General features: G+C 43.3%; 1 protein-coding gene and 2 long non-coding RNA genes across 3 annotated transcripts in view; 1 reads left to right on the top strand and 2 right to left on the bottom strand.

The window, feature by feature from the left end:
- The window catches only part of LOC144316139 (uncharacterized), a 339,579-nt gene that overhangs the window by 191,874 nt on the left and 134,553 nt on the right, over window positions 1-13,152 (bottom strand). The window lies entirely within an intron of this gene.
- Window positions 1-13,152, bottom strand: part of LOC144316140 (uncharacterized) — a 162,486-nt gene that overhangs the window by 22,211 nt on the left and 127,123 nt on the right. The window lies entirely within an intron of this gene.
- The window catches only part of FMO1 (flavin containing dimethylaniline monoxygenase 1), a 29,807-nt gene that overhangs the window by 3,576 nt on the left and 13,079 nt on the right, over window positions 1-13,152 (top strand). The window contains exons 2-3 of the mRNA XM_077901658.1: window positions 7,477-7,614; window positions 11,923-12,111. Coding sequence (XP_077757784.1) covers window positions 7,483-7,614; window positions 11,923-12,111 — 321 coding nt within the window. The 5' untranslated portion in view covers window positions 7,477-7,482. The remainder of the gene's footprint in view (window positions 1-7,476; window positions 7,615-11,922; window positions 12,112-13,152) is intronic.

Genomic DNA, 13,152 nt, shown 5'->3' on the forward strand with positions numbered 1-13,152 from the left:
AGGTGGAAGAACGAGTGAGTGACCTAGAAGACAAGTTGACAGCAAAGAGGGAAACTGAGGAAAAAAGAGACAAACAATTAAAAGACCATGAAGATAGATTAAGGGAAATAAACGACAGCCTGAGGAAGAAAAACCTACGTTTAATTGGGGTTCCCGAGGGCGCCGAAAGGGACAGAGGGCCAGAATATGTATTTGAACAAATTCTAGCTGAAAACTTTCCTAATCTGGGAAGGGAAACAGGCATTCAGATCCAGGAAATAGAGAGATCCCCCCCTAAAATCAATAAAAACCGTTCAACACCTCGACATTTAATTGTGAAGCTTGCAAATTCCAAAGATAAGGAGAAGATCCTTAAAGCAGCAAGAGACAAGAAATCCCTGACTTTTATGGGGAGGAGTATTAGGGTAACAGCAGACCTCTCCACAGAGACCTGGCAGGCCAGAAAGGGCTGGCAGGATATATTCAGGGTCCTAAATGAAAAGAACATGCAACCAAGAATACTTTATCCAGCAAGGCTCTCATTCAAAATGGAAGGAGAGATAAAGAGCTTCCAAGACAGGCAGCAACTAAAAGAATATGTGACCTCCAAACCAGCTCTGCAAGAAATTTTAAGGGGGCCTCTTAAAATTCCCCTTTAAGAAGAAGTTCAGTGGAACAGTCCACAAAAACAAAGACTGAATAGATATCATGATGACACTAAACTCATATCTCTCAATAGTAACTCTGAATGTGAACGGGCTTAATGACCCCATCAAAAGGCGCAGGGTTTCAGACTGGATAAAAAAGCAGGACCCATCTATTTGCTGTCTACAAGAGACTCATTTTAGACAGAAGGACACCTACAGCCTGAAAATAAAAGGTTGGAGAACCATTTACCATTCGAATGGTCCTCAAAAGAAAGCAGGGGTAGCCATCCTTATATCAGATAAACTAAAATTTACCCCAAAGACTGTAGTGAGAGATGAAGAGGGACACTATATCATACTTAAAGGATCTATTCAACAAGAGGACTTAACAATCCTCAATATATATGCTCCAAATGTGGGAGCTGCCAAATATATAAATCAATTATTAACCAAAGTGAAGAAATACTTAGATAATAATACACTTATACTTGGTGACTTCAATCTAGCTCTTTCTATACTCGATAGGTCTTCTAAGCAAAACATCTCCAAAGAAACGAGAGCTTTAAATGATACACTGGACCAGATGGATTTCACAGATATCTACAGAACTTTACATCCAAACTCAACTGAATACACATTCTTCTCAAGCGCACATGGAACTTTCTCCAGAATAGACCACATATTGGGTCACAAATCGGGTCTGAACCGATACCAAAAGATTGGGATTGTCCCCTGCATATTCTCGGACCATAATGCCTTGAAATTAGAACTAAATCACAACAAGAAGTTTGGAAGGACCTCAAACACGTGGAGGTTAAGGACCATCCTGCTAAAAGATAAAAGGGTCAACCAGGAAATTAAGGAAGAATTAAAAAGATTCATGGAAACTAATGAGAATGAAGATACAACCGTTCAAAATCTTTGGGATGCAGCAAAAGCAGTCCTAAGGGGGAAATACATCGCAATACAAGCATCCATTCAAAAACTGGAAAGAACTCAAATACAAAAGCTAACCTTACACATAAAGGAGCTAGAGAAAAAACAGCAAATAGATCCTACACCCAAGAGAAGAAGGGAGCTAATAAAGATTCGAGCAGAACTCAACGAAATCGAGACCAGAAGAACTGTGGAACAGATCAACAGAACCAGGAGTTGGTTCTTTGAAAGAATTAATAAGATAGATAAACCATTAGCCAGCCTTATTAAAAAGAAGAGAGAGAAGACTCAAATTAATAAAATCATGAATGAGAAAGGAGAGATCACTACCAACACCAAGGAAATACAAACGATTTTAAAAACCTATTATGAACAGCTATACGCCAATAAATTAGGCAATCTAGAAGAAATGGACGCATTCCTGGAAAGCCACAAACTACCAAAACTGGAACAGGAAGAAATAGAAAACCTGAACAGGCGAACAACCAGGGAGGAAATTGAAGCAGTCATCAAAAACCTCCCAAGACACAAGAGTCCAGGGCCAGATGGCTTCCCAGGAGAATTTTATCAAACGTTTAAAGAAGAAATCATACCTATTCTCCTAAAGCTGTTTGGAAAGATAGAAAGAGATGGAGTACTTCCAAATTCGTTCTATGAAGCCAGCATCACCTTAATTCCAAAGCCAGACAAAGACCCCGCCAAAAAGGAGAATTACAGACCAATATCCCTGATGAACATGGATGCAAAAATTCTCAACAAGATACTGGCCAATAGGATCCAACAGTACATTAAGAAAATTATTCACCATGACCAAGTAGGATTTATCCCTGGGACACAAGGCTGGTTCAACACCCGTAAAACAATCAATGTGATTCATCATATCAGCAAGAGAAAAACCAAGAACCATATGATCCTCTCATTGGATGCAGAGAAAGCATTTGACAAAATACAGCGTCCATTCCTGATCAAAACTCTTCAGAGTGTAGGGATAGAGGGAACATTCCTCGACATCTTAAAAGCCATCTATGAAAAGCCCACAGCAAATATCATTCTCAATGGGGAAGCACTGGGAGCCTTTCCCCTAAGATCAGGAACAAGACAGGGATGTCCACTCTCACCACTGCTATTCAACATAGTACTGGAAGTCCTAGCCTCAGCAATCAGACAACAAAAAGACATTAAAGGCATTCAAATTGGCAAAGAAGAAGTCAAACTCTCCCTCTTCGCCGATGACATGATACTCTACATAGAAAACCCAAAAGTCTCCACCCCAAGATTGCTAGAACTCATACAGCAATTCGGTAGCGTGGCAGGATACAAAATCAATGCCCAGAAGTCAGTGGCATTTCTATACACTAACAATGAGACTGAAGAAAGAGAAATTAAGGAGTCAATCCCATTTACAATTGCACCCAAAAGCATAAGATACCTAGGAATAAACCTCACCAAAGATGTAAAGGATCTATACCCTCAAAACTATAGAACACTTCTGAAAGAAATTGAGGAAGACACAAAGAGATGGAAAAATATTCCATGCTCATGGATTGGCAGAATTAATATTGTGAAAATGTCAATGTTACCCAGGGCAATATACACGTTTAATGCAATCCCTATCAAAATACCATGGACTTTCTTCAGAGAGTTAGAACAAATTATTTTAAGATTTGTGTGGAATCAGAAAAGACCCCGAATAGCCAGGGGAATTTTAAAAAAGAAAACCATATCTGGGGGCATCACAATGCCAGATTTCAGGTTGTACTACAAAGCTGTGGTCATCAAGACAGTGTGGTACTGGCACAAAAACAGACACATAGATCAGTGGAACAGAATAGAGAATCCAGAAGTGGACCCTGAACTTTATGGGCAACTAATATTCGATAAAGGAGGAAAGACTATCCATTGGAAGAAAGACAGTCTCTTCAATAAACGGTGCTGGGAAAATTGGACATCCACATGCAGAAGAATGAAACTAGACCACTCTCTTTCACCATACACAAAGATAAACTCAAAATGGATGAAAGATCTAAATGTGAGACAAGATTCCATCAAAATCCTAGAGAAGAACACAGGCAACACCCTTTTTGAACTCGGCCATAGTAACTTCTTGCAAGATACATCCACGAAGGCAAAAGAAACAAAAGCAAAAATGAACTATTGGGACTTCATCAAGATAAGAAGCTTTTGCACAGCAAAGGATACAGTCAACAAAACTCAAAGACAACCTACAGAATGGGAGAAGATATTTGCAAATGACATATCAGATAAAGGGCTAGTTTCCAAGATCTATAAAGAACTTATTAAACTCAACACCAAAGAAACAAACTATCCAATCATGAAATGGGCAAAAGACATGAACAGAAATCTCACAGAAGAAGACATAGACATGGCCAACATGCACATGAGAAAATGCTCTGCATCACTTGCCATCAGGGAAATACAAATCAAAACCACAATGAGATACCACCTCACACCAGTGAGAATGGGAAAAATTAACAAGGCAGGAAACAACAAATGTTGGAGAGGATGTGGAGAAAAGGGAACCCTCTTACACTGTTGGTGGGAATGTGAACTGGTGCAGCCACTGTGGAAAACTGTGTGGAGGTTCCTCAAACAGTTAAAAATATACCTGCCCTACGACCCAGCAATTGCACTGTTGGGGATTTACCCCAAAGATACAAATGCAATGAAACGCTGGGACACCTGCACCCCGATGTTTCTAGCAGCAATGGCCACGATAGCCAAACTGTGGAAGGAGCCTCGGTGTCCAACGAAAGATGAATGGATAAAGAAGATGTGGTTTATGTATACAATGGAATATTACTCAGCTATTAGAAATGACAAATACCCACCATTTGCTTCAACGTGGATGGAACTGGAGGGTATTATGCTGAGTGAAGTAAGTCAGTCGGAGAAGGACAAACATTATATGTTCTCATTCATTTGGGGAATATAAATAATAGTGAAAGGGAAAATAAGGGAAGGGAGAAGAAATGTGTGGGAAATATCAGAAAGGGAGACAGAACATAAAGACTGCTAACTCTGGGAAACGAACTAGGGGTGGTAGAAGGGGAGGAGGGCGGGGGGTGGGAGTGAATGGGTGACGGGCACTGGGTGTTATTCTGTATGTTAGTAAATTGAACACCAATAAAAAAAAATAATAATAAAAAAAAAAAAAAAAAAAAAAAAAAAGAGATGACATCATCTAATGGAACACAATCCTAATTGGCATTAAAACTATCAACTACCTCCAGTTTTGCTCCATACTCAATAAACGTGTACATTCCTTGATATTTTAAGTTAATCAGAGCACCTCTGTGCATCATTTTGGAAATAGCAGGCCTAGTCTCATGTTCTGACCCCCTACATTATCCTAGTAAACTTAAATGAGCACTCTATCTGACTTCACTACATTATATATTTGCATTTTACTTCTCTAAAGTAGAGGAAGCAGTATAAAATGCCCAGGGGGGAAAAAAAACAGCAGTTTCTAACTCTATGGTTAAAAATTGGGAACGTTGGGGGCATCTGGATGGCTCAGTCGGTGAAGCGCCTGCCTTTGCCATTCAGCAGTATGTCCCTGAACCTACAACATCCTACTCAAGGAAACGTACGTACACACTGGTTCTCGCTATACCAAGAGCCCATTTTTCCTGCCTGGGACACTGCCCTGGATACATGGCAAGATATCCATGGACTAGCGTCTCTCCAGGGAAGTTAGATCTCTCTCCCTGCTGATGTCTAGTTTCAGTGGAGCCACACTAGGGAAATTGCCCCACCCTCTTTCTCAGTCCAGCTACTGGAAATGGCTCCACATGCTCCCCTTACAGAAGGAAACTGCTTTGTTTCCTGGTCTCCTGCAAAGGACACGAGCATCTTGCTATCATCAGGCCTGCTGTCTTTATAGGGCCAGCGTGCTTCTGCACACAGTTGCAAATATCGTATTATCTGTGCAATGCTCCCCTTCTTTCCTAGAGTCATTTTTCTCATAAGAGTGGATATTCTTCCTTGAATGCCTACTATGTCCCACAGAAATGCATAGCACTATGTCCCATTCTACAGATGAGGAGCGTGAGGCTCCCCCAGGAGGGTATTTTCCTATACGCCAAGCTGATAGAGCAGGGATTTAAAACAAATGTGTCTGGGCTCAACACCTACATTTAGGGATCCCTGGGTGGCGCAGCGGTTTAGTGCCTGCCTTTGGCCCAGGGCGTGATCCTGGAGACCCGGGATCGAATCCCACGTCAGGCTCCCGGTGCATGGAGCCTGCTTCTTCCTCTGCCTGTGTCTCTGCCTCTCTCTCTCTCTCTCTCTCTGTGACTATCATAAATAAAAAATTAAAAAAAAAAAACACCTACATTTATTGCTTTACATCAGCTGCATCTCTAAATGTAGGGTCACTTTACTTCTCTAGAACCCAGGAAGAGGAAAATTGTATAAGGTTGTCCATTAGGATCCAGAGCATGACTTCTCCTAAAGGTAATTTACCAGCTCTTCCCCAGTCAATCGGAGCCAGTTGTTACAGGGAAGCAACCAGCCCTACAACACATTTAAAGAACACTTGAAAAAAAAAATGGGCCTTTCATTCAAGAGCTATTGCTTGGGCATCTGTTATATTATGTTCCCAGTGCCTCCCTGGCCATAGGAGCAATCGCAGAGAGCAAGCAGGTGACGTCTCTATAGTGGAGCTACCTCTCTCAGGTTCCCAATCCTAAAAAGCAAAATATGTGTATCCAGTTTTGTGTAAAGATCTCATCTGTGAAACAAGAAAACAGCATCTACTCTGTGACCTATGTGCTTTAAAAACTCACTAACATGAGGAGATAAAATTGTCACAAAAACGTATTAGTGAACACATCTAAAATTGTATGATTTAGGGTTAAACGTGTATATTGACCAGACCGTATAGGAAATAAAAGAGCAGAGGCTCACTGATGGGAAAGGCAGGAGAGGACACCAATTTGGGGAAATGTTTTTACAGTAATAATAACTTATATCTATTGAGCATTTGCTATGTGTCAGGAACAGCTCTACATCAACTGACATGTGTTGACTCACTTGATTCTCACCAAACACTGCAAGGAACCGACCACTGTTTTCTCCATTATTGTGATGCGCGGAGGTTAACTAACTTGCCCAAGATCACACAGCCGTAACCGACAGAACTGAACTTTAACCCGGGCAATCTGCCAGAGCCTGCTTGCTTAACCACTATGCTATATTGCCTATCAGCATTCTTATGTGGCCCAAGAACAGATGATCCTCCACCTGTGCCAGTAGGGACAGGGCCACATTCCCTGGGGTGAATCAGTATCTGATGGGGAGGGGAGGGATGATTGTCCACACACAGCAGCCTCTCTCTTCCCCTGGTAGCTGTTCACTGCTGTGGGTGGGAGGAGGATGGACCGCGCTGAGGCCCACGGAGCGCCAGAGGGCTGGGACTCTCCAGGGGCAGTGCCGTAGCAGGACCCACATTGGCCAAGGTGCCTCAGCTCCCAATCCCAACTGCACTTCACCACTGCTGTGTGGCCTTGCATCAGTTCGCTACACCAATCTGAGCTCTGGTTTCATATGTTTATTTAAAAAAACGTGCTTGACAAGGTGATTCTGGTCACTACTCTATGCCATTCTGGAGTCAGTGAAGGGAGGCTGGAGGCAGCAGCACAGTCCAGATGCAAAACTCTCCACTAAAAGGTCCAGTTTCAGCCCCTCTGTCTCAGCAGCAACCGTGCTAACATTGGGCAGCAGCTCCAAGTGAGGGGGTGGGAGCTCACCAGGAACAGGGGCAAAGAAGTGGCCTGAACATTTCTCACATTTCTTCATCTCCCTGGTTCTCTCCTGGTTGGCTAGAGCAGCCAAGCATGGGGTGGGGCTTCCACTGGTGAATAAAAAGCTCTGCTTTGCTTTCCCCACACAGGAGAACATGGCCAAGCGGGTTGCAATTGTGGGAGCTGGGGTCAGTGGCCTGGCCTCCATCAAGTGCTGCCTGGAGGAAGGACTGGAGCCCACATGCTTTGAGAGGAGTGACGACCTCGGGGGGCTGTGGAGATTCACCGTAAGTGGGGGGCTCGGGGCTGTGCGATGTGTCTGTCGGGAAAGACTGCACGGATGTGAAAAGAAGTAGAATTTCTCCCATGACACTGACCGCCCTGGGCCGGGACGGGCGGGGGGGGGGCGGTGGCGGGGTAGGGCTTGGAAGCATCTGCTGAACAGGGAGCCAGGAAGACCTCTGAAATTCGTAAAACAAAGAAGCAGGGCACAGCCTAAGCTTGGGTGGGGAATGTATGAGCCATCTCGCAAACTTGATCTGGGGCCAAGAGAGATGCCCCCAAAGGGTGGCAGGGAACGGAGAGGTTGGGACATGCCAAGAAAGCCTAGAACAAGGGGAGCAGGAGCAGAACTACAGGGTCTGACTCAAGGCCAGGGACCTCGGTGTTCAGGACAAAAGTACGAACCCAGCAGTGCAGGAATGTCAGCCTCTGCCTATAAGACAGAGCCACTTGGAGCTGCTTCTGTTCCCAGGCCTCCTCCATCTGAGGTGAAGTGACACAGGGCTCAGTGTAGGATGAGCTCTTTACTCAAGGTCCTGCTCTCCAGGCAGCCCCAATCTATGCCAAGAACCATTGGAAGTAAAGAATGTGGGTTTGGAGCCTTTTTTGAAGCCCTAAGCAAAAGAAAGTAATAGTCTCAAACCTCAGCAGGGTTACAGTCCAGCCTGGAGAGGAAAGTGAGGTGAGGAAGCAGAAGGCCTGGGCCGATGGGGGCCTTGGGGGCACTACTGGGGCCACTGAAGCCCCGTGAGTCCCATGGCGTGGCCAGGAAAGTATTCGCATCAGCACTTCCAAGCTTCCTGCTTCCCCTCCTGCTCAAGAGCACAAGAACAGTAAGTGTTGATGAGAAAGCCATCAAGAACAGTGAAAAGAAGCAAGGTTTCAGATATCCGGGCCTCAGAGCCCATAAGGAGCTAACAGGAAGACGTAGCACTCCTCTCACTATAGAAAAGTGGAATTTGGAACTGGAATGAAGTGTTTTCTAACTCAGTGAGCAAAGGCCAGAGAGGCCGAGGCTGCTAGTTGGTTGCAGTTCTCCCAGCATAGTCCAGCTTGGCTCACATAGAGAAGAATCGCATGTCTTTTTTTTTTTAAGATTTTATTTATTTATTCATGAGAGACACAGAAAGAAGGCAGAGACATGGGCAGAGGGAGAAGCAGGCTCCATGCAGGGAGCCTGATGTGGGACTTGATACGAGAACTCTGGGATCACGCCCTGAGCCGAAAGCAGACGCTCAACCACTGAGCCACCCAGGCGTCCCAAATTGCATATCTTGAGATGTGCCTAACCACCAAATGTGACCATCAGCACATAGAAACTTCCCCAAGGGCACGAGGTGAAAGAGCACATCTGTTTCCATGTTTCAAAGTACAAACATCACATTAGGATAGAGGAACTCTAACACCTGTGCTATAACTCTCCCCTCCTCCAAAAGACATTGCTAATCCAGCATGATACACTTCCTCTGATAAGCCTCAGAACTCTTCTTAACACATACTTGAAAAAAATAGGACTAATCTATCAGAGTTGGGAGTTGGCTTGCAAGATGAGACTTCTCAGTTAGATGAGGAAGTAGCAGAATTATCTGGTTAAAGTAATTTCCATCAAAGCAAAAGTGAGTCCAGAATTGGCTTGCAAGATGAGACTTCTCAGTTAGATGAGGAAGTAGCAGAATTATCTGGTTAAAGTAATTTCCATCAAAGCAAAAGTGAGTCCAGAGAACCTAGTCCATACTGGAGAAAAATGCACCTTATATAGGTCACAGACACTTAATTATTAACACCAAAACTCATTGAACTAAGAATCAAGAGAAATGCATTCTAGATCCAGCTGTGCCCACACCTGGCCGTGTGACTTGGTCAGGTCAAATGCCTGCGCGCAAGGCCCAGGGGAACACAGAAATGAGAAAGATGCATCCTATCCTCAGACTGCCGCCAGGGTAATGGGAAAAGAGTAGGTAAGGATGGTTGAAACCATTACATATGTGAGCCCAAACTGGGATGAGATCCTGGCAGAAAAGGAAAGGAGTGGAGTTATAGGCACATGGAAGGGTTTGCCTCAGAAAAGTGGAGAGGTACAACCTCCTCTAAGATGGTGGGGGGAAGGTGGGGGGGAGGAAAAGTGAACATGAAGAAAAACATTGAGGTAGAGAGGAAGGAAGATGCATGATCTCCGAAGTCAGTCCCTGCAATGCTGTCAGGAAAATGCAGCATCTGTGGAGGGTGAAGAAAGAGTCGGGCTTAAGGGTGTGGAAAAGTAAGAAAAATAGAGGCAGTGGTGAACACATATTGTGAAGCCCATGACAGGACATCTAAAGGATGGCAAAGAGGGTGATCCAGCAGCTGCCCAATTAACAAGGCATTCCAGCCCTGTTGTTTCATTTATTAAATGAGAACTTGAAACCAGGTTGAAAAAAAGCTAGGGGGCTGGGAAGCAGGAAAAACCACCCACCTTCATTCTGCAGCCTTTTCTTGACACAGTGGCCTCTTGAGATGACTGGACCACTCTGAGATACCTCTGACACCTGAGAGGAAATCCCTAAGTGAGGTGACCTTAACGGGGCCTTCCAGCTCTAACATGCTATGAACCTCCTGAGCTTTCTAAAGGCATCCAATCCTCCTCTTCCTATCTCTGTGCATGCACATGCATATGCACACACACACACACCCAAGGCTAGTTAGATGTGTCTCTGCACTCAAACCAGGTGGCCAATTCCAAACCTGCAAATTAAAGTATCTGCTCTAGCAGGGGCTATACTTACCAGAAAGCCCACAGGGGGATCCTTAGTGCCTGTTCTGGGTATCAGGGGTCATCATGCAAAATTGGACCAGCGATCAGCAGAAACCCCAGAAAACACATGTGGAGACCACTTCCATTTCCAATTAGGGAGACATGCCAAAGATTACAGAGATTATAAATCACTGATCTTAATTCATCCCTCAGAGGTGCATAACTCTGTCTCTCCCAGTGACCACAGCCTTAGGCAAAGAGGAAACAGATAAAGGTTGCAATGGAAATCGTTGGGGTGGGAGAGGATGTGGCAACCTTTAAAAAGAAAAGAGATACATTGGCAAAGAGCCCACTTCCGTCCACTAACAAGTGGAGGTTGGAGGCCTGTATGGAAAGTCTATTTTACAACCAACTCTCTTAGGCTCTTGAGTGTAAGTTTTTCTAGATATATTCTGGACAAGTGAGACTGTCAGAGGCGGGGCCACAGACAAGCAGATATAGTGAACCCAGGATCCCTGGGTGGCGCAGCGGTTTAGCGCCTGCCTTTGGCCCAGGGCGCTATCCTGGAGACTCGGAATCGAATCCCATGTCGGGCTCCCGGTGCATGGAGCCTGCTTTTCCCTCTGCCTATGTCTCTGCCTCTCTCTCTCTCTCTCTGGGTAACTATCATAAATAAAATTAAAAAATTAAAAAAAAGGTTTAAAAAAAAAGATATAGTGAACCCATTAGTTTATGAGATCAGTAACATTAATTCAAACCACAAAGATATGTTCATAATTTTGCTCTCTGTAGTCACTATACATTTCAGGCAGATCTAGATTCACATCCTTTGAAGGAACAAAATGAGCCCTCCTCCCCATGTGTGAAGTTTATGTTCATCTTTCCATTTATTCACACAAATAAAATTAATTTTTGTATCACAGGGAAAAAATGAAGAACTATGCATAACCAAAATGGCAAATAATATTAAAATACTAAGAGCCACATTCCCATTAAACTCAGAACATCCTCCAAAATACATCCAAAAGACAGAGGCAGTGTATATTAAAGACTAAATATCTAAATATACCAAAACTGCTTATTACTCAACCTGGCGGTAGTTGTCTGAGATATTGATATTTACCAGTTATTCAGGTCAAAATGGGGGGAGGGGGAAATGAGTGTTTCACTATGTACATGGTTGTGCGGTCTTCATAATCTGCACCCCCTTCTCCATAATCCTTTCGACAACACCCTGTGAAACCAAAATACCTAGCAACAATCCATAGTCCAGATACTACTTTCTGGCTCTGGTCTATCTCCATATTTTCCTGTATTTCGCAATAATGCCATGTGAAGCTGGACAGGTGAGTCCATCCTGGGCTTATTTGTTAACATGTAATGAATGAAATTGCAATTCTGATAATAAAATTCAATGTTCAGTGTTCACCCTACCTCAAGGGCAAGACAACAAATCCCATTAGAAAGGGTAACCTTAATCTTTGTCACTGTTTGAAATGTCTAAATACGAACATCCATTTCATGTATGTGCGCACACATGCACACATGCATACACACTCATGTGCTTACATTTTTTGTACAGGAACATGTTGAAGAAGGCAGAGCCAGCCTCTACAAGTCTGTGGTTTCCAACAGCTGCAAGGAGATGTCTTGTTACTCAGACTTTCCTTTCCCAGAAGATTATCCAAACTATGTGCCAAATTCTCAATTCCTGGAATATCTCAAAATGTATGCAAACCGGTTCAGCCTTCTGAAATGCATTCGATTCAAGGTAAGACACAAAACATCAGTCAGTAGTCAGGAAGTATTGCCTGTTTCCCATTTCTCTCAATAGCCTAGCCCTTGGTTCTGTAGACAAGATGAGGAACTGACAAGATTGATGACACCTAGCTGGATTCCTTTTCGTCTGGTACTCATAACTACCCTAAGTAAATGTGGAGGTGGATACTTTCTGTAAGGGTTCATGTGTATAAATTTTTGGTTTGTAATAATTTAATCCAAGTATCAAAAGAGACCTAAAAATATCAAACCACATTCTCAGCTTGGGACCAAAGCACATAGGGACACTGATCACTTCTACCAGTACCTAGGTATTCTCTTCTTGAGTATCCCTTTATAAGAAAAAACCTGTGCTATGTTTATTTGAAGGAAATCTTTTCTATTTGAAGGAAATATTTTCTAGATATCCTTGGGAATAGAAAAATCTTTGAATATTGTTCTTTTCAGATGCCTTACCCACCTCCCTTCCCATTTCCAAGAACAGAGACAGGAAAAAGGTAGAAGGACGGGGGCATATGAATACACTCTCTTCCCCCCTTCTTTTCCTCTCCAAGAAACATGAAAATCCATGTATTGTCCTTCTCTTAGATCTCACCCTCACCCTGCTACCGATGGGGATGGTAATAAATTCCTAAGCAACATGAATAACCAAAACTAGTAGCAAATAAGATTCATATTCACAACCTTAAAAGTACTGACCAAAATGAAACCACTATCTTAAAGAGCTATCTGCACCCCCACGTTCATTGCAGCATTATTTACAATAGTCAAGACACGGAAACAACCTCAGTGTCCATCAATGGGTATGTGGACAAAGAAAATGTGGCACACACATACACACACACTGGAAGGTTGGTTAGCTATGAAAAAAGAGGAAATCCTGCCATTTGCAACAATATGGATGGACCTTTAGAGTATTATGCTAAGTGAAATAAGCCAGACAAATACTGTATGATCTCACTTGGATATGAAATCTAAAAACAACAAATTCATAGAAACAGAACAGATTGGTGGTTGCCAGAGGTGAATGGTG

The sequence above is a fragment of the Canis aureus genome, chromosome 6 (genome assembly GCF_053574225.1).
Source record: "Canis aureus isolate CA01 chromosome 6, VMU_Caureus_v.1.0, whole genome shotgun sequence".
NCBI classification, from domain to species: domain Eukaryota; kingdom Metazoa; phylum Chordata; class Mammalia; order Carnivora; family Canidae; genus Canis; species Canis aureus.